The sequence below is a fragment of the Nipponia nippon genome, unplaced genomic scaffold (genome assembly GCF_047370975.1).
Source record: "Nipponia nippon isolate SJK-2023a ecotype South Korea unplaced genomic scaffold, ASM4737097v1 scaffold_2, whole genome shotgun sequence".
Taxonomy (NCBI): Eukaryota; Metazoa; Chordata; class Aves; order Pelecaniformes; family Threskiornithidae; genus Nipponia; species Nipponia nippon.
The window spans coordinates 30,187,926-30,208,642 of NW_028262336.1; the positions used below are offsets into that span (position 1 = coordinate 30,187,926).

A 20,717-nucleotide genomic window follows, 5' to 3' on the forward strand; every position below is an offset into this window, starting at 1 on the left:
CAAAGTCCCCAGTTTAAAAGAGAAGTCTATTTCGTCTCGCATTCAGGCCTAATCTGACCCTGAATAGCAGAGATTACATGAGGTAATACAGCAGTTATTTCTACCTGCTGTAGTTCATAAGCTCCATCTCCAGCTGAGGCAAGAACCCCCTCCCCCTTTACAAAGATTATTTGTCATTAAAATGCTCAGTAGCTTTTTTTCCCCCCCTTTTTTTTTTTTTAATCTGGATGTTGCCTACACTTTCAGAAAGGTTTTTGAAGGAAGATTAGCAGGATTAGGAAAGGTTCACATATGTTCAGCTTCACTATTGGTATTCAAGACATCACAACTCCACCACCACCCAGGAAGCCCAAGAAAACCGAGAGCAGAGACAGAGAGAGGCAGAAAGAAAGAGGCCTCCTGGCCAGAGAAAGCGAAGAACGCTCCAGCAAGTAAAACAGTCGAGTCAGACCCAGGGCTGCAGAGGCTGTCACGCCACAGAAATCCCAGCCTTTCACTCTAGCAAAAATATAGCTCTTACTCAGCACCTCATAACCACACGTGCCTGCAGTCATGCTGGCAGGCCAGCCTTGCTCCCCTGCTAATAGCCCAGGCAGACATGCTGCGAGAGATTTGCAGCCAAAAAGAGGAGCATTTCACAGGCAGATACAAGCCTTGAAATACTGTAGCTGGTACGAATGCCCGCAAGAGAGCAAGAGGGAAATGTATGCAACGCACACGAGAGGTGTCTGACCTCGACCTGGTAGCATCGGGTGGGCTGCACAGACCAGGCGTTGAATGGCAAACGGGTTAAATCACCCATGTGTATTCAGTAAAAGATGGGCAAAGTGGTGCAGGTGCTGGGGCACAGGTCTCTATGGCCCTACAGGTCACGCTCAGGGTTCTCAGCCCTTTTTCTGGTGTCATGAGGGATGCAGAGCTGACGTAAAAGTGCCTCGTTCTGTCCTGCTCTGGCCACTTGCCAAGAAGTCATGAAACAAAAGTAGGGCCATACGGAGCCGCCTGCTCCCTCAGAGACATTTAACCTCAGTAAGGGCACGGGTCCCTTCATCAGGATGTGTCCCATGCCTGGGACAACAGTATACAGTGGTTGGATGTCTTCAGAGTTATGATGGGAGGAAAGAGGCTTGGAAATGGGGGGAAGGCGGCCATTGGGACAACCAGCATAAACTGTGTCCTTGCTGACAGACCTCAAAATTACATTCCCATACTTTTCATTTTTTGAGAAAATGGGATTTTTCTGGATTCAAATCTATTGGTACAGGTCAACATCTGTCCAGTCAAAATACATTGAAATCCTTCTTCAGGTTAATTTTTGTTTGCATTGTAAACAGCTAAGCAAGGTTTAAATCCATGCACCCATGCTCTGAATATAGGAACCTTTCTAAAGCGTGGAGAACAGCTTACACAGTCATTATGAATTTTCTCCCTCTTTAGGCAAGAACTTTTCTTCTTGTTTCGGATTCTGCAAAAAACTCCCAAGCTATCCTCAACAGTTTTTCTCCTACCTTGCCCCTTCTTTCTCACCAACCCTCTCATGCCTCCTCCTTGCCCCCTGAGATGCTCGCTCCTAACGCTGCATTGCTTCACTCCTTTCCTCCCCTCCCCATCCCCAGAAACACACCTTGCCCACCACTCCTTCTCCCATCCCCTTCCCTCTCCCAAGAGTCTGCATTTCTGCCCTCTCTCACTAAATGCTCCTGGTCCTTCCCAAGCTTTTCCCTCACAAGTCATTCGACCTGAGCCTCCCCGTTGCCTGTAGGTCAGGCTCCTTCCCGAGCCCTCCCGGTTTCCCCTCGCACCTCCGTGCCGGGCGCCCCGGCAGCTAACACGAGAGGCAGCCGCAAACAGCAGAGCCTCAGATGCTCTGGGGTTTTGGCAACGAAACCCTTCCAGCTCCTCTGAGAGCCTTACCCTCCGAGGCAGCTTTGGAGGGCGTATGGCTCAGGCAAAGCACGCCAGGACCTCACTCGTATCATCGGTGGATTGACAGGGAGGAGGCTTCATGTGGAACTGTTAAAACATGCAATGTTATTTAAGGCATTTATATTTTCAGTTGCGAACATTTTCTTCAAGCGGTTCCAAAGGAACATGTGCTTTAAATCGCTGCACCTCGATAAAGCGAGCCCAGGCGCACATGGGACTGGGTCAGGGTCGCCGCTCCGGCCAGGCAAGCACAGCTCCCACCGGACTCGGCAGAGGGAGAAACAGTGCGAAGAACCCAGGGTAATAAATTCAGCATGTTATACAAAAGATCAAAACTCCTGCCAGCGTGTTACCGAAAGCAAGGAATCTCTCCTCTTTTTTTTTTTTTTCTCCTTCCATCAAATACGTAAAACCCCTGCCAACTGAAGAACATCTTTCTATAGCTCAACAACTTGGGGAGGGACTGTCTATGGAGGACCTTTTAAGCAATTCAAATGGGAAAGGGGGGGGTGACTATAGCACAGAAACACCCATCTTTGCTCAAACCGTGTAGCAGGCATCAAAACGAGAGGGCTGATCTCGTCAGTGGAGAGGGGCTCTTCAAGCATAGCATGGGGTGAGAGCGCGACCAAGTCCTGTAAAATGCTATCGCACGTGAATCTGCAAAAATACTTCCTCCAAGTTTCCAGGGGGGAGCTTGGAATGAAGTGGTCTCGCTGGCGCATCGGCTCCTGTGAACATAAAACCCTTCTGGATGGTTTGTATTTTAGGAGGGGAGGGAGAGACCACAGAAACTTCAGATTGAAAGCATCAAAACTTGTACTTTTAGATAACCCTCATCTGTCTTTTGCATTTGAGTCAGTATTAAAAATCCTGGGCGATACAGCATTTGCACAGCAGTTAATGTTTTTTTTCTTTCCTGGTGTTATACAGATTTTATCCTTCTCAGGCAGATGAACGACAGCTCCCTCTCTGCCACACTCACAGAGGATGCTGATTCAGAATTTTATCTGAAATAACACATGTATGGTGCCTCCTGTAAAATGGCTCTTTTTTCTGGAAAGGGGAATCAAACTTCGCTTCCAATATAGATTCAACTAATCCCTCTGCGGTCCCCACAAGACTTGGGGTCCTCACTCCCTTGGGGCCAACAAGAGTTTTGCCATGGTGAGATTTTGTCTCTTCCTGCAAAACTTATTACTGCTGCCTGGTTGAACGCAGAAAAATAGCACATGCAAAACTAAGGCCGTTCACCTGCTTCAGCGTCTTGCCCACACCTGGGGGAGCACATCTTAGATGGCCACAAGGGATGCCCCACCATAAACCAAAAGGTGAGAAACCCAATATGACCGCAGTTGTCTTTCACATTCAGTTTTCCTTCTTGTTCTTAAAGGGAAAAATACAAAAGGAAAGGGGGGGTGTGTGTGTGGAAAAGACACTGTGAATAACTGTTGCTCAAGTGTTTTACATAGGCGCCTGCAGTGGCAGGGGGCCAGGCCCTGCAGCCCACCTCCGCACCCGTTCCCGCGGGGAAGGGGGGGAGCGCGGGTCCATATTCATGAGTGGGAGGAGGCCTCGCCTGCACGGTATAAAACGTGTCGGCTGAGTTGCGTGAAAAGAGCAGCTCTTTTCCGTTTCTTCTGCTATGAGCAGCATCCCCTCCCCGCAGCAGCGGGTTAATGCACGGAGGGGAGGCAAGCATCGCCTGTCAAGGAAGGCATGGGCCGGGTGTGCGTGCAGCCCTGCTCTCAGCCTGAGCAGCGCACATTTCCCCAGGACTTCAAGGGATGCGCTGCGTTTTTTATGGTCTGAAAAATCAGTGGCAAATCCCCATCTTGCTCCCTCAGCTGTGCCTCCGAAACAAGCCCGTGGAAAGAGCGGTGGGGGTAAATTCCTGGGCTACCCCAGCACACCACTGCAGGTTTCCCTCCTTTTGCCAAGGGGTCATTGGCAGGAGGTGTCAGGAGACCTTCGGCTTCGTGGTCAGCTGGGGGAGCTGGGACCCCCGGTGTGAGTGGGTATGGTGGGCATCACTCTGCGAAGATACAGCAGAGCCACATAAAACTCGGTGCGTCGCCTTCCCGCGTCATGTCCGGCCATTCGGCAGCAACCCCCCCTCCCAGCTAAACATCTCGGGGATGGGGGTTAAAAATACGAACAAATAGCTAGGAAGTGCCTGGGTAGCCCCGCAAAGTTGGGAAGAGTCGATGAGAGACATATGGTTCCAGCACTCCCTAAAAAAATATAATTGCTATCTTCAGGTGGCCGCGCACCCTCTCCTTCTAATGAGTAAGATATTTAAAGTCCTGAACTGTTTATGTGACATTTCAATAAATAATGCGGAGATTTGACAACATTTCCATATTCCTCCTTTAATGTCTGAATGTCTCTGACTTAATCCCAGTTCCTTGGCATTTATTACTGTTTGTTACACTAACAAGTGAGATTATGAGAATTCTAATGAAGGCTTCCAGTGAAAAACTCTGTGATTAAAATGCCATAATAACAGTTGCATGCATTTATGTGCCTGATTATCATAATCTATTTAGCACAAGTAAACATACAAACAGAAGGAGAAAAGCGAGCCCACTGACACTTCAGCTAAAGGAGAATTGGAAATGAGGGAGAAACAATGTAAATATGTAAATGTCTTTGTGTATTCTTTTTATCTTTTTTTCTCATCCTTGCTTTTTTTCCCCCTGTTTGCTAATGAGACATCTATGGTTCGTCACATGTGGTCCTCTTTGCTTGGCCGAGGTGTGGTTTTCGGGCCATCTGCTGGGGCCACTCTCCCGAACAATGCCACCCAGAAAGCCAGGGAGACGTTCGCCGCAACCTTTGACATCATGGGCGACAAGAGATGGTGTCGTACAGACTCGGGGCTTTGATATGTTCATTCTGAACGCTTAGTTCAGCTGTTACTCCATTAATGCAAGTCCCGGTACGACATGGGAAGGCGACAGCCCCCCAAAACTCTCAACAAATTAAGGAGAAATCTTGCCCAATTTCTACTATAGACGTTTGCTACCCAGCCTTTTTTTTAATCTTTTTTTTTCCACATTAAAGAACAGATCGGCTAAGGACTTCTCCATCCCAAGGGTCAAGGGCCTCCCATAACACTGGCATTGAAATGCCCACGGCCAGCCAATGGTTGGGCACAAGCCCAACCGTTGTTGCCACCGTATGAAACCCATTCTGAAGGGCACCAACACCTTCAGATGGGGAAACATTTCCATAATGAGCACACAGTGACAAAATCCTTGGAGCATGATCAGACAGATGTAATAACCTGTTAGCATCAGGATTTTTAAAGCATTTTTCTCCTGAGCACAGGGTAGAGACAGGACAAAGGAATAACCTGAGAAAAATTTTGTTTCCGGCAAGTGTTCGCATGGGAAACAAAACATACCCACGTTTTCGTGTTCTGCTCATGGCTAAAACTGCGCCAGGACTCTCTCATTTCTGAGGAGCCCTCAGTGAAAATAAAGACATGGAAAGTGGAAAAGAGAGGAAGGGTAGTATAAGAGTGCCACATACAGACAAATGGTGAAATGTGAAAAAACATTGCAAAAATGCTGCCCAGGAAATTCAAAATGAGAACTAAAAGTCCATGCTGTATTATATGGGAATTTCCTGAAAAAATGAGAGCAAAATATGATTTTCTAGACTAAATTTGGTCCTGGCAAGGACACTCCAGTTTTTGCAGAGGAGATACACCCAGTTGTGCCTGGGCTTTCTTTGCCCCTCCATCTATATAATACATGTATTTCTTTTCCACCCTCAGGCACTGGTGCTGGGACCAGGGGATGAAGGCATTTGGGACCACCTCTCCGGATTGAACACATGGATGGTTTCTAATCCCTTTGGTGTCCAGGTCGGTCAGTGCAGTGTGAAACCCCCAGTTCAAGGGATTCCCCAGTTTAGACCTCCTGCGGGACAGAAAACTGCACGTGGCTAGGCAAATCACAGCATAGATCTATAATTCCCTCTCCAGCTCCCTTTCCTTGCCTCCGTCCGTCTAAAAGCCAATCTTAGCAGTTGCATTGATTTGTTTCTCTTGGATGTTCCCAGTGCTCGTTCCCCACTATGGCAGCTCATTTTGGGAGGATTTGCACGTGAGGGACATCATGTGCATTTTTCACTAGCATTGTATCTCCTCTGTAACAGAGCCGTACCTGGACTGAACAACAGCCGAGGCTGCCAGGTTTTCACCTCCTGTCTCTGGGTCCGAGGAAAGGCACGATGCACAGCGCACCTCTGCTTAGCAAGGTGACATTTCTGCAGAGGTCCCACTCCTCTGCAGACTAGAAATGCTTCGCCAGCCCTGTAGAACCGGTGCCTCATAGGTATTTCTCTACTCAGCCCTGAAAAAGAAGCCTCAGCATGAAACCGATCCTGAGAAGAGCTTGAACACCTTACGACGTGGTGGTGAACGGATGCCTGCCCGGGAAGCCCAGGACAGGAGTTGCCAGTGGGGCAGCACGTGGGCCTGCCAGCACTGTGCTTTCTTGGTGTTTCAGCCTTTTTCTCCTCATTTGCCTGTAGGAGATGGTATTGTCAATGAGCAGTGAAATTGTTGGTAACACGTAGCAGCTGTTAAAACGAAATAGCTATCATACTGTTTTATAAGCTTTAGGAATTGCCTTTCATTAAGGCAATAAAATGGTGGTATGGAGTTATCATCTGTTGCATCCTTAAAGTTTTTCCTTCAGCAATGTATTAAATGAAATCATGCCGTATCTTGTGAAAAATACAGCATCTTGCATTAAACACAACAAACGATGGTCAGAAAGCTTGCATGTCTTACACCTGCACCGAAGAGTTAAAAGGAGTCTGGATGAGGTGGTTTTCATAATGTCTTAAGGTCAGAGACATTCCGTCCCCATTAATCTCACGGGTGTGAGACTTGTCCTGTTGGAGTAAATGGCCATGCTTGAGAGGACAGACGACTGAGCGTGAAAGATGTGAGACACAGAACCTAGCCTGCGTTTTAAATAGCCATCTAATTATTTTGTTGTAGGTGACACCAGGTTCATAAGTGACAAAAGTTTATAAATAAAGAGGGTTTTTTTTCTGCTAGATGAGAATAGGAGATGGCCTGTTTCCTGCATGTTTTTAATCCTGCAAATATCACAAACATCAGCTCTGGTATTTGTGAGACTTCCCTCTGGGTGACTCCTGTGAAGATTAGAAGCTTTTCCAGTCTCCGATTGAATGGGAAGACATGCTGAGTTTTTGGCAAAGAGCATGTGTCTCCAACATTTCAATCGAACAAGTGTTAACAAAAACAAATCTAGCACTGAAAAAAAAAAACCAACAAGAAGAATCCCACCAGAATAAAAACGACTGCCCCTCTCAAGGAACTGGGGTCTCTTTCTTGGAGATCACAGGTACGAAATATGTTAGTTGGGCATCAAAGCCCACAGGCTGGACTTCACTTGTAAGTCCAGAACAACAGCAAAAAATACATTTGTACCTGATTCAGATACATCCAGAAAGAAAAGGAAAAAAAAAGAAAAAAGGCAAAAAAGGGCCAAACCTGAACCTTCAAGAAGTTATTCCCTGCCCTGAGCCTGCCTTCATACCTTTAAGCAGTGAGCAGAGAGCTTGCAGGCACCCCCCGCACCCTCATGCCCTCAGTGTCAGGTGCTGGGATTTGTGGCCCTGCCATGTTCGGGGAGGGAGGGGGGCAACTGTGACCCCCGCAGCTCCCCGAAGCCCACACTCTCAACTGAGAAGTTTAAAAGGCTCTGGATCTGCAAAGCCCGATTTTGAGCCCACAGCCCCGCTAACAGATGGGAGGCAGACAGCACTGGGGATCAGGCCTTACAGTTTCCGAGGTATCATTAAAACTGTTTTCAGCTGCCAGTCCTCAAGGAGCCGCGGTCACACACGGGCTCCTCGTCCTTCGGATGCCTCAGATTCCTCACAGCCAGGCAGGGGCACCTTCAGTGTAGCTGTGTGGTATCCGTGAGGAAAGGACCCTGGGCTGTAGGCCTTGAGGGAATATAGGCAGTAACAATCCCAAACAATAACCTAATGACACTCCGAGTGATTTTCAACATGAAAGCAACAGTCTGGTTTTCATTAAGTTATCACTTCATCATGTTCCCTGATTGCATTCATTCACGCCTTAGCTGCCTACAGTCGCGATTTAAAAAAAAAAAAAAATACATATTCATAGGTAAGAAAATAGGCTCTGCTCCACATTTTAGTGTCAAAAGCAAGTTGGGGTGAAGGGCTCCTCTGGGAGCCCTCCGTGGCCGCCTGCCCGGGGCGCGCCGGCGAGAGGCGGTTTGCGATATCGAGCCTTAGTGAATCGAGGGGGGGAACGTGTGACATTTAATTTGACAGATCTCTCGGCAGAGATCACCCCCTTCCTCCTTGCACCCCCCCCTCCTTCCGACGAGGACTGCAGAGAAGCACTGCCCCGCTGCCGCCGCCCCGCGCAAACCCCGCGCAAACCCTGCGCTCCCCTGCGCAAGGAGCCCCGCGGGCTGCAGGCGGGACAGAGTGCACGTCCGGACAGACGGACGGTGATCATCAAAGGCGTCGCTCGCCCCATTAGGGACACAGACCCCGGCTTTTCCTTGGCGGCTGCTCGGGGTTTCCTCTCTGGAGGGGGGAGAGGGAAAAAAGGAAAAGGGAAAAAAGGAAAAGGAAAAAAAGAAGAGGAGAAGGAAAAAAAAACGAAAAAAGGAGAAAAACGAAAAAAGGGGAAGAAAGGAAAAAGAAAACAGGAATTAAAAGGAAAAAAGGAAAAAGAAAGGGAAAGGGGAAAAGGAAAGGGAAAGGGGAAAAGGAAAGGGAAAGGGAAAGGGAAAGGGAAAGGGAAAAGGAAAAGGAAAAGGAAAAGGAAAAGGAAAAGGAAAAGGAAAAGGAAAAGGAAAAGGAAAAGGAAAAGGAAAAGGAAAAGGAAAAGGAAAAGGAAAAGGAAAAGGAAAAGGAAAAGGAAAAGGAAAAGGAAAAGGAAAAGGAAAAGGAAGGAGTCCCCTGCCCGCTTCTCCCTCCCCGGACCCCCATGGTGCTGGCAGAAGCGCCTCCCCAGGGCGCAGCCCGGCCCCGGAGTCCCGGCAGCCCCCGCCGCGCCTCCGCCCGCCGCCCATCCCCGCTGCCCCGCGGCAGGGGCCGGCGGCCCTTCGCCGCTTTTCCCCCGCCACCCCCCCGGCAGGTGACCCCCACCTCTGCTCCAGCCCCCGGCCGCCCCCAGCCTCCGCCCGGGCTCCCGGCCCCTCGGGGGCAGGCACGGCCGCTGGGGCCTGGGGGGCCCGGCCGATCCCCGGGCGGATCAAGTGGCTGGTGAATCCCGGTCCCCGCGGCTGAGCCGGGACCCCTCCATCCGTTTGGGGTGCGGAGGGGCAGACCTTTTAAGAAGGAAAGGTCCCAGCCTTTTAAGAAGGAAAATTACCGAGCCCTGGGAGGCGGGAGGCAGACGAGCGATGCCGGCCTTTTCCTCGTTTTTCGCCCCGGCCCCGCGGCCCCGGGGGCGGCCGCCCCCCGCCCCGCCTGGTCTGGCCGGGGCCCGTCCCCTCTCCCCGGGCCGGGCCCTGCCGGGAGCCGGCGGCCGGAGGAAAGGCGTCGGGGCTTAATTAGTTGTGCTCGTTGTTGCCCTGTTTTATGCGGCTCCAACAATGCGCCGTATAGAGCCATCAGTCAAAAGGCAGAGGCAGGCTTCCCGCTGCCGCCTCGCCGCTTCCCGACCATGAAATAAATGCAAAGTTTGCACAGACGCGCCCCCCCCTCCCCGTCCCGCTGCTCACCTCCAGGGCTCAGCCCCAGCTCCCCCCGCCTTCCCCCCCCATCCCCCGGGGGTGTCCCCGCCGCCTCCCCCCGGGCAGCCCCGCAAGCAGGTGCGGGCGCTGAGGGCCGGGGCGGCCCCTCCGCCCGCCCGGCCGCGGGGGGAGCCCGGGCCACGTCCCGGGTGGCCGGGCCGGGGGCCGCCCGGGCGGCAGCGGGACACACGCCGGGCGGCGGGCGGCGGCGGGCCCGGCTGTCGCTGGGACAGATTTTCCTAATTGACCTGTTACGGATCATCCCCGCAACCGTTGGGAAACACATTTCCACGCTTCACTTCTTAACGTTTTAAATACATATTTAACGGATGGTTGAGGCTTGCCGGGCCAGCTGGGAAACACACGGGTGTAAAAATAATACAACAAAGGCAAAGGGGCCGGGGGGGATTTGCCCCGGAGGGAGGAAGCCCCGGCCCTGTTGCACGGAGCTGCCAGGGGGAAGGGGCTCGCCGGGAGCCGGGCGAGGCGCGGAGGGAGGCGGGAGGCATTTCCGAAAGTCACTTTTTTGTTAACGTCTTTTTTTGTGAATGTCTTCTTTCTTTCTTTCTTTCCTTCTCTCCCCTGTCCTGCTCCGGTCTTGCCGCGGGGTTGTTTGGGGGCAAGTTTTGGAGGCGGCTTCTCCCGGTCGCTGCGGGGTCGGAGCCGGCGGGTCCCGCTGGGGCCGGCGCTGCCCGGCACCGCCCGGCGGCCTCCGCCGGGAAATCCGCTGGTGGGTAACGGGGTGGCCGAAATCGCTGTATTTTCTCTGCCTCCCTTTGCAGCACTGAACGGGGGGACATCGGCCGGGCCGGCGGCAGGAGGGGGCACCCGCCGAGGGAAGCGCGCCGGCTGCCCGGTGCGTGTGGCGGGGCCGGGGCTGAGCCCTTCCCGGCGGGGCGGGGCGGGACGGGACGGGACGGGGCGCGGGGAAACACCGACGTGCCGGCGGGAGCCGGGCTGCGCGGCCGGGCGGCGGGGCGGCGGGGCCCGGGGCTGTTTGGTCCCGTCCCCGTCCCCGTCCCCGTCCCGTCCCGCCCCCCCCCCCCAACAGCTGTTCCCGGCGCTGTCATTGTTGCATTTTATTATGGATTTGACAAAAGTCCCTCCCCCCCGCCCCCCCCCGCCGGGCTCCCCGCGCCGCCGCCGGCCGTCGCCCCCCCCGGCCGCCCGCCCGCCCCATCGAGCCCGGACCGGCCCCGGTGACATCAGCCGCCCCCCCCCGCCGCCGCCCCCGATTGGCGCAGCCCCCCTCCCGCCCGGTGACATCGTTCCTCCCCGGCGCGGCTATAAAGCCGCCGCCGCCGCCGCCGCAAGGTGCGCGCTGCTGCCGTGCTCGCCCGTCACGGCGCGCCGCTCCCCACGGCCGCCCCGCGCACGGTAAGTGCCCCCCCGCGCCCGCGCCCCCCGGCGCGGCGCCCCCCGCGCCCCCGGCCCGGCGGAGAGGGACGGGACCGGACGGGACCGGACGGGACGGGACGGAGGGGACGAGGGGAGGGGAGGGCGGGCGCTCCCCCGGGGGCGGCCCGGCGGAGCGGCGGCGGAGCGGGGCTCGCCGGCCGGGCGGGCGGGCGGCGGCGGTCGCCCCGCCAAGTTTCGGCGGGCGCTGACCCGGGGCCGCCTGCGGGCTCTCTCCCCTCCCCGCAGGCAGCCCGGTGCGCGCCGCCGTCCCGCCCGCCGGGCCATGGACTCGGACGCCAGCCTGGTCTCCAGCCGCCCGTCCTCCCCGGAGCCCGATGACCTCTTCCTCACGGCCAGGAATAAAGGCAGCGGCGGGGGCTTCACGGGCGGCACCGTGTCCAGCTCCACGCAGAGCGACTCCCCGCCGGAGCTGAGCGCCGAGCTGCGCAGCGCCATGAGCGCTGCGGGGGTGGTGGTGGTGGACAAGCTGGGCTTCAAGTCCTCGTCGTCCTCCTCCTCCTCGTCCTCCTCCTCCTCCTCCAAGAAGGACAAGAAGCAGATGACGGAGCCGGAGCTGCAGCAGCTGCGGCTGAAGATCAACAGCCGAGAGCGCAAGCGGATGCACGACCTGAACATCGCCATGGACGGGCTGCGGGAGGTGATGCCCTACGCCCACGGCCCGTCGGTGCGCAAGCTCTCCAAGATCGCCACGCTCCTCCTGGCGCGCAACTACATCCTCATGCTCACCAACTCCCTGGAGGAGATGAAGCGCCTGGTCAGCGAGATCTACGGCGGGCACCACGCCGGCTTCCACCCCGCCGCCTGCCCCGGCGGCATGGGCGCCCACTCCGCCCCGCTGCCCGGCCACCCGGGCCACCCCGCCTCGCACCCCGTTCACCACCCCATCCTGCCCCCCGCCGCCGTCTCCAGCGCCTCCCTGCCCGGCTCCGGCCTCTCGGCCGTCAGCTCCATCCGACCCCCCCACGGGCTCCTCAAGTCGCCCTCGGCCGCCGCCGCCGCCGCCGCCGCCGCCCCGCTGGGCAGCGGCTTCCAGCACTGGGGGGGGATGCCCTGCCCCTGCAGCATGTGCCAGGTCTCGGCCCCGCCGCACCACCACGTCTCCGGCATGGGCACCGCCAGCCTCCCCAGATTAACCACCGACACCAAATGAGCCCCTCGGCGGGGCCGCCCCGCCGCGCCCCGCGGCCCCCCGCCACCCCCAGGACCTACAAACGCGCCCCCTCGGCGGCAGCGGGGCCGCGTCCCCCCCGCTACCGGCGCCGTCGGAGGGGCGGCGAGGGGGGACGGAGCCCGGCCCGGGGTCTGCCCTGCTCCCCACACGGCGGGGAGAACCGCCCCGGGGCGAGCAAACGCCCCCGCATCTCCTTTCTTTTCGATTTCACGTTGCTGTCGGTCCCTTCGCTAGGACGGGAGGACGGTCCTAGGCTCGTCGCAAACGGAGGAACCAGCACTGCGGAGGGGTTTTTGCTCGTTTGTTCGTTCGTTTGTGTTTCCCCCCCTCTCCCGGTTTCGTTTCTACACGTAGAGCCTTTGGAGCCCTTGCTGGGCCACATCCCGCCCGGGGAAGCCCATCCCCGGGGCGCCCGGCCGCCGCGCCGGGGACTCCCGGCCCTGGCGGGGAGCAGCGGGGCGCCGGGTGGAAGTGTGGCCGGGAACGTCGGTTCCTTCCCCCCGCTCCCCCGCCCGCCGTTTGCTCCGTTTTCCTTTCTGGTTCGGGATTTGTAAATATACCGTTCAACGATAACGACGCAAGTCCGCTCTGCCTGAGCTTTCCGTCCGTGCACTTGTACTGTGTAAGCCTCATGAGTGAATAAGGGGTCGGTTTGCCTTGATTTCGTTGCTTTGGGTTCTTGGGGTTTGTTGGTTGTTTTGTTTGTTTGGTTGGTTTTTTTTTAAGCTATAACACAGTTTGGTTGGGTTTTTTTGTTGTTGTTGTTGTTCCTGCCACCTTTAACAAAGTTTGAACTCTTTAATGCTCTTTCTGTGTAGGAACTTTCACACTGTCCGTGTTGCAATACTGAGAACTTGGGCTTGTTTCTGAAATAACAACTTTTCTTATCGCTGCCCCTTGCAGAGATTTTATCATCTGTTTATTTTTGTAAAAAAAAAAAAGAAAAAAAAAGAAAAAAGTTGCTAAATAATATTTATTACTTGTTTGGTTGCAAAAAAAAAAAAAAGTGATCCACTGTTGAGATTTTAAATAAAAAAAAAAAAAAAAGCATTTTAAATAAATGGCCTTTTCCTCTTCCTTGCTGTTCCGAGGCGAGCGGGGAGGCGGAGGCAGGTGCCGGTAGCCGGCGGGCCACCGGCCGCAGAGCGGGGAAGGGAGGGGGACATTTTAGGCGCATCCTTGCCTTTTCCCGAAGTTTTTTGTTAGTTTGCTCCGCCGGCTCATTGAAACCGTTTGAGTTTGGTTGTGTGTTTTTTTCTTTTTCCTCGTTTGTTCTTCGCAGAGTAAGGACGGCAAGGAAAGAAATGACTCTTACTGGGTTCGTAATGTGAAAATTTTTGTCTACCGAATCCAGCGCTTGGCAAGAACTAAATATTAATCCGGGGAAAGGAAACACTAAACTTGGCGGTGGGGTGTTTGCTCACTGTAATCGCTTCTGCGCCCTTGACCTTCAACCAAAAACCAACCAAACGAAAATCCACAGAAAGGAAAATTATTTGGGGACGGTCTTTTTTTTTTTTTTTTTTTCTTTTCTTTTCTTTTCCCCCTTCTCCCGCCCGCGTGTATTTTAGCAGCTCTGTACTCAGGTATTTGGGCAGGAGACGTTTCGCCCTCCCGCAGACCCCGAGGCAAAGGCTGTCTTCACGCAGGCAGGGTGCGGGCGCGCAGCAGCCTGTGGCTTCCCCTTTTCCCGTAAGGAGAAGGGGAACGACCCAAGCGAATCCCGTTTTTTGAGGAAAAGGAGGCCGGCAGCCGCCGGGGGGGCCGGGCCGGGCAGCGGGGCTCCCTGGCCGCGCTTCCCACCGTCCCGCCCCGGGGGGGCCGCTCCCGCCGGCACCGCGCTGCGGGCTGCGGTGCGCAGGGAGACCGCAAAACCCCCGTCCTTGCCCAAACAAATCCTTACACCGCTCTCTCTCTAGACCGATAAACAGCTAGGTAGCTGTGTAAAATAACTAGCTAGCTACACGCGCGTAAAGACAAAACAGCATCTGTATATTGTAACAGACCGTTGAGGAGTTTTGGGCGCACAGACACCCGCGGGGGGACGAGAGCCAGTCCGGACCCGGGGGACTGTTTTCTTTGCTGTGTAAAGCGAAGCGGGTCCCGGCGGCCGGGGCGGGCTGGGGTCCCCGCGGGGTGTGAGCCGGTCCCGGCCCGACAGCCCCTCCGGGCTCCTGCCTTCTGGGCTTTGCTCCCGCCGGCTGCGGCTCTCCCCATGCCCACCCTCTCAGGGAAGGGAAACGGGGCTCGGAAAGGAGTGCCCCCAACATCCCCCCCAGTGATGATGAGAAATTACCCCCCCACCCCTTCTCCAGAGACACCCAGCCCCACCTCCCTCAGCCCCCGGAGAGAAGCTCCCCCTCACAGTACCCTCAGTACCGATTCTGGCAAACAACCCCAAGTAACGCCTGGCGGGATGAAGCCCCGGGGACCAAGGCCGAGGAGGGGGACAGGCCACAGGCGGGGCGGGCATCCCGCCCATTGCCCCAGCGCCTCCTCCAGCAGGAGAGCTGGCCCGGGCCCTGGCCCCGGTAGCCAGGAGGGCGCTGGCGCTGCCTCTCGCTTTAAGGCCGCCTTAGGGTGCTACCTCTGTGGCGGTCTGCGGCTTTGAAGGCGATCCTTGCGGTACAAGACCCTCCGCTTCTGCCTTCTCCGGCGGAGGGGGGAGGCAGAAAGTCGTACAAAATAAAGGGCTGCCAGCCCGGTGTCTGCCAGCGGCTCGGGACGCTCCCCTCGACGGCCGCCCTTCTGCCGGGCTCCGCTGCAAGCCAAAGGCCGGGCTGGGCCGGAGAAGGGGCAGAGACCACCTCAGTCCCTCCCGGAGCGCGGAGGCAAAGGCCGCTCCTCCCGGGGCTGCTGAGCCCCGCCGCGCCGGGGCTGGGCTGGGGAGCTCCCGTCAGGCCGGTCCCGCTCAGGATGCTCCGGTTTTGCTCCGGGAGCCCCGCTACCGGTGCCCCGCACCTCCCGCCCCAGCCCTGCCGTCCTCGTCGTGTCCTCCCCCATCTGCAGGGAGGCTGCAATAAGCAGAGCAGCTTTCCCAATTAGCAGGGCTCCGGCGAGGGGGTGCTGCTGCGGAAGAAGGGCAGGAGCAGGTGAGAATTAGAGGGAGCATCATTAGGAGCTGTTCTTTGTCTCTATTAAAGGCAATAATTAGCACCCTGACAGATGCAAAAGTCGGCAGTGGCCAGAAGCTGGTAAATCCTGCTCGTCTGCCTCCCCGACCGCGCTCTCCCGCCCCGAGGGCCCTTCCCCGTCGCTAACAGGTGGCCCCGGGAGCCCCGACGGGCGGCACCGCCCCGGCGGGCGGGGGTGCGCGGGGATCCGGCCCCTCCGCCGGGGCATTTCGGCCCCTCTGCCGGTCCCCGCGGTGGCACAAGCAGCGAGGGCAGCCTGGCCCCCTCCGGACCCCCCCGCCCGCCCGCTGCCAGCCGGCCTGGGGCTGCGCATCCCCCCCTCCACCCCGGGGCTGGTGCCAGCCCCTCGGCCGGGCCGTGCCGAGGCGAGCCGGGCCGCCAGCTGTGCTCCCGCGGCCCCCCCTCCTCCTGGGCTACCTGCAAATGAAATTAGCCGCCCTGCCGGGCCCCCGGCACCCTCCCGCCTGCCTTCTTCCCCATATGCTCCCCTGGACGAACCGGTGCCCCGCAGGGCTCCCCTGATTGCATTGCCCGCAGCCGAAGCCGCGGCTCCGGCCAGATAGGGTTACGGGGAGGGGGGGGAGCCCATATGCTCAGCGCACACCGGCGGGGCTGCCGGGGGTCACCTGCGGCTCCAGGAGGGCTGGGGACCTGCATTGCTCCCGCAGGCAGCCCCCAGGCCCTCCTGCAGCCCCCCCCATCAGCTGGAGTGGGCACCCTAATTCTCAGCTCCCCGCCCCGCTGACCCCTGTTCTCCGAATTTAACCTTGTTTTCCACGCAAGCCGGGCAGACCTCTCCCTTCACGCCCCTCCTGCTTTTTTAGGCTGTCTCAGGTCTATCGCGACTTGTCCCGACAGGAGGAGAGAGCCCCCACCCACATAACCCAGCCCAGGCGGCTCCCTCCGCTGGCCCCACTCACACCCTCACCCCTTCCCTTTTCTCTTCCCCAACCTCCTCCCCACTTTCCCCTTCTCTTTCCCTCCTTCCCCACTTTCCCTTTCTCCCTTCCCTTTCCCCCTTCCCCTTCCCCTCCTCACCGACCCTCCCAGGCACAGCACAGAAAGCGGAGACCCGGGCAGCCAGAGGTCGGCAGCACGTTTTAGGCAGAAACCGCAGCGCTTCAGGGAAGCCCAGGGGAAGGGAAAGGTTGCCCATGTCAGGGCACCCAGGCAGTTCCTCCACATTTACCCCTCCGATGTCCTTGTCTCATTTCAACAGGGGATTTCTTCAGCTTCTGCCTGGCAAACTTTGAGCCAAGTAGCCCAAAATCTGCTGCGAAACCCTGACTGAGGCATGCTGCTCCCTCCAGGCCAACGGCTCCTGCGAAGCACGTGTGCCTTTTCCGCAGGGAGGTACCAAGGTACCAGCTCTGCTCACTGCCCATTTAGCCCTGTGGGATGGGATCTGTCAGAGCCCCCTGCGTGGGGCTGCAGGCTCCCTTCCTTTTCATTCGAATGCATGTTTGGAGTGAATATCCAAATCCCCCTCAACAAGTTTTCAAACATCAGTCTTTCACAGAAAGATGTGGTTCTTTTTTATCTACAAACTGCTCCCCAATAATACAAACTAGGGCCTGCCTGGAGCAGGAGCCGCTGGCAGGGTGAGGTACACAAGCACAGGTTACACGCATCTAGTTACATGTGTAAGTTGGAGATAGAAAATCCTAATTTTTTGCCCTCGAAAGCCTCATCATACTGATATTCTGGGGCCAAACTCCCCCTGGACTGCAATCTCCCCACGCCAGAGTCAGAGAGCTGGATGTGACACGTGGTACCTGGCGTATCGCTCCAGAGACAACAGCTAGGGCTGTGGCACAGCCCTGGGATGCTGCTTCCCTTGTTGGAAAACAGGGCTTGTTTTTACATTTCTATAGGTGAAGGACTGGTGTCCCATGTACCCTGACAGCCTGCAAACTGCCTGAGCCATCCCCCAGAGGATGGCCCACAGGACACCGGTGTGACAGGAGCCACACAGCCTCTGATGATGCCACCCGGCCAGCAGCTCTTACTTGGTGTTGCAAGATGGTGCTGGCAGCATAGCTCCCATTTGCCTCGGTCGGAGTGGTGTTTCCACCTCCGTGTGGGATGGGGACCTCTGTGCCCGTGACTCAATGTTACCCAGACTACTTCTGAATGCTCAGGCATTTTTGAATGTGCAGCTGAAGGCCAGATTTTCAGAAGAGTTACCAGCATCTCTGCAAATGCTCAGCACCCACAACCCAGCCCTGTGCTTCTGGAAACCTGGCTGCCCATGTAGGGGTTGAGATGGGAGGCAAAGTTTGCAAAAAGCGCACGCACACGCACACGCACGGACGCACATGCACACACGCACATGCGAGCGCGCGCGCACACGCACACACACAGAGCCTGAATAGCCCCGGGGGTGCTCAAACCTCTCAGGAGTTACAAACGGCCCAGGGTCGAGATCCTCCAAAAGCACGTCGCTTACCCCAAGCCTTTTACCCTAAAAGATGGATGTAAATGCAAAAGAGTGTTTCCCTTTTTCATTCATCCCCATTCTTGGGATTAGCTTTAGAAGTTTTGTTCTGCCATTTATCTTCACTTGTTGGAGATGTCTTGACAAACTCCTGAGAATTAATTTCCCATCAGCTTTTTGCCTCCTCTTCTTGAACTGGCAGGTCAGATCTCACCATATGCATTAGAAGAGGTTATCTGGATGGGCCACCCTGCTCCATTGTCCCTTCTTATGCCTGTCCCTGTCCCAGCAGGAAACCAGTGTCATGCACATGGAGAGTGCGCTGAGGGAATCGGACTCCTCTTCCGAGCAGCCCTCCACTCCCTGCCTGTCATCAATCATTGCATCCCACTGCCAAAACCAATACAATTGGATCAGGCCCAATACACGGGGTGTTTCCTGCGAGTCAGAAGTGTGCCTTTTAGTTTAATATATTCCCAATGTTGATCCTATTAGCAGGAAAAATCAATCAATCACTGTCAGCAAACATCACCAGCCTACAGATTGATCACAGTGTCAGGATTGTTGGAGGATTCTGCAGATGCAGAAGGCATTTGTTAAATGCTATTTTCAGAAAGACATATACATATATGTATAAGACGCACATTTACACACCTCTTTGTCTGCTTAAAAAAAGAAAAAAACACACAGTTCCTTTTTTTTGTTTGGTTTTTTTTTTCTTTTTTTTTTCAAAAGCAGTCACGGTGCTAGTCACTTTTATAAGAAAAATCCTTTTGAGTAGGAAATTAGCAGAGTTTCGGGAGGGGGGGAGCTTGTTTTGTTCCTCCTGAGGGAGTCAGGCAGTGTTTGGCTTGCTGTGCCTCAGGGAACAGAGTCCGGAGACGTATGTACTGCAGGGGTAGGAAAGCTAAACTCTTTCCAAAGAGCGAAGCTGAGGCAGCAAAAGCCGTCAGCCTGCGCTGAGGGAGAGATAACCCACCAAGGTGCAAATTCACCCGTCCCCCACCCATGCTCAGACTTCATTTGGGGCTGTGCTGAATAGTCCACCAAGTTTCTCTCTCCACGCCCTCTGCTCCTTTCCCCTAGCAGAAATAATTTGACTCTTTTATGCTGCTCGAGCGACATAGAAAGATTTCCTCCGTGACAGGCAGCATAGGGAGCTGAGCGTCACCGGGACTGCAGGAACCCGTTCCCCATCCCAAACCCATTCCCATCCCGAACCCAGGAAAGCCTGGCAATCCAAGAGCCAGGCAGAAGCCAGGGTTTTCCTTTGCCAGCTCCAGCTTCTCAGCGACAGTGGAAAGCAGGCGAGCTCCCGGCTCCCTGCGAGCGGCAGGGTGCACCCAGCACAAAAGGCACACAAAGAGGGGGGTGAGGGAGCCTTCCCTGGGGGTAGCGTCCCAGAAGGGATGGGGGAAATCTTTTTCCTAGTCAGAACGTCAGCCATGGTAGGCAAAAAACATTGGGGGGGGGGGTGTGGGGAAGAAATGAGCTGTGGTGAGGAAAAAAAAAAAAATTGAAGGGCTCTTGAAAGATGAGATGTCAGAGGGGAGGCTGCATATCTGTGGCCCCTTCCCCTGTGCTCACCCGTATACGTTTTTGAGACTGGTTTTCCCACGGGGGCTATGTCTCTGCCAGGCATGGCGCAGAGGTGCTGTGAGAAGGCATTTAACCCCTCGGGACTCTCCCTGTCTGCTCCTCACTTTCCAGGATGGCCAGTTCAAGCCACCTGAAGTCAAGCTTGCGTGAGCCTTAAGCAGGCATCCTCTGAAAGCCAGCCCCTGTCTAAGTGCCTGAAAATGGCTCAGGGAATCACCTGTCTCCTATAAAATACTCCGGGTACACTACAGGGCAACGTGGTCCACGTTAAGCAGGTCTGTGCCCCGGAGGGACAGCCCTGTGTGACCTGGGGACCATACAGCGGGCTGCTCCAACCCACGGCTTGGCAGCACAGCCTGGCAGCACCAGGCCCCCGGCTTGCTCACCTTTTTCAGGGAAGGTTTAACCAGAGCCGGGTTCAAGAAGGGAAGAAGCCTCCCAGGGACTGGGTCTTTTTTCCTGGCTCTTGGTTATGCTGAAGGCAGAGATGGAAGTGATGGGCTTTCCCCAAGCATGTCTGTCACACGTCACCGGTGTGCCGGGAATGGCTTAGTGCTGCCTAACCAAGGCCTGGGGGACGTCTGCGGGAATCGCCCCAAATTGCACAGCCCTCCCCACCTGCAGACTTTGCCCATGCAAGTGTTGCGCAATTTAATTATTCCCACGTAGAAAAAGTGCCAAAATGCCTTAATGAGAATGGAGCTCTCTGGCGGGAAAAGGAATGGGCTGCAATGCCCCAGGCAGCTTTTACACTGCTTGAAGTGGTTTATAGCAATAGCGGGGGAAGGAAGGAAGCATCACCCATCTGGGATGCTCACGGGAGAAGCTGTACCCAGACCAGGACTTACCCCTGGGTGCTACTCGAACACCATCCTGTCATACAGACCTTGGCATCCAGCATCCCCAAGCCAGAAGTGAGAGAGAGCCCCTGAAGCCATCCAGCTTCAGGGTGACTGTCTCTTGCTTGCAAACATGCAAAAAGCTAGTGAAGAAGAGCAGAGACGGGAGAAAGGGAGACACAAATCCACGGCATACGCGTCCTGCAGAAGGGAAAAGCCCCTCCTGAGGTGGGGCTCTGAAGAGTGGGATTTGCTTGAGACAACACAATAAACACACGATTAACATTTCATTTCTTCTTTCAGGTCTATTGGGGAAAAATAGTCAGCAGCTTCATTAACAAAGCTGTCCCTAATCCTAACCATACAAATCCATCCTTCTGAAAAAACAAAAATGATATTAGCAGAAATCCACCCGGTCTT

The 20,717-nt window shown here is 55.8% G+C and overlaps 1 protein-coding gene across 1 annotated transcript; it reads left to right on the forward strand.

The window, feature by feature from the left end:
- The first annotated feature begins 11,025 nt into the window (after window positions 1-11,025).
- OLIG2 (oligodendrocyte transcription factor 2) lies at window positions 11,026-13,318 on the forward strand. The gene is made up of 2 exons (XM_087757790.1): window positions 11,026-11,075; window positions 11,343-13,318. The coding sequence occupies exon 2, from the start codon at window positions 11,380-11,382 to the stop codon at window positions 12,265-12,267; it is 888 nt and encodes a 295-aa protein (XP_087613916.1). The 5' UTR covers window positions 11,026-11,075; window positions 11,343-11,379; the 3' UTR covers window positions 12,268-13,318.
- The last annotated feature ends 7,399 nt before the right edge of the window (window positions 13,319-20,717 follow it).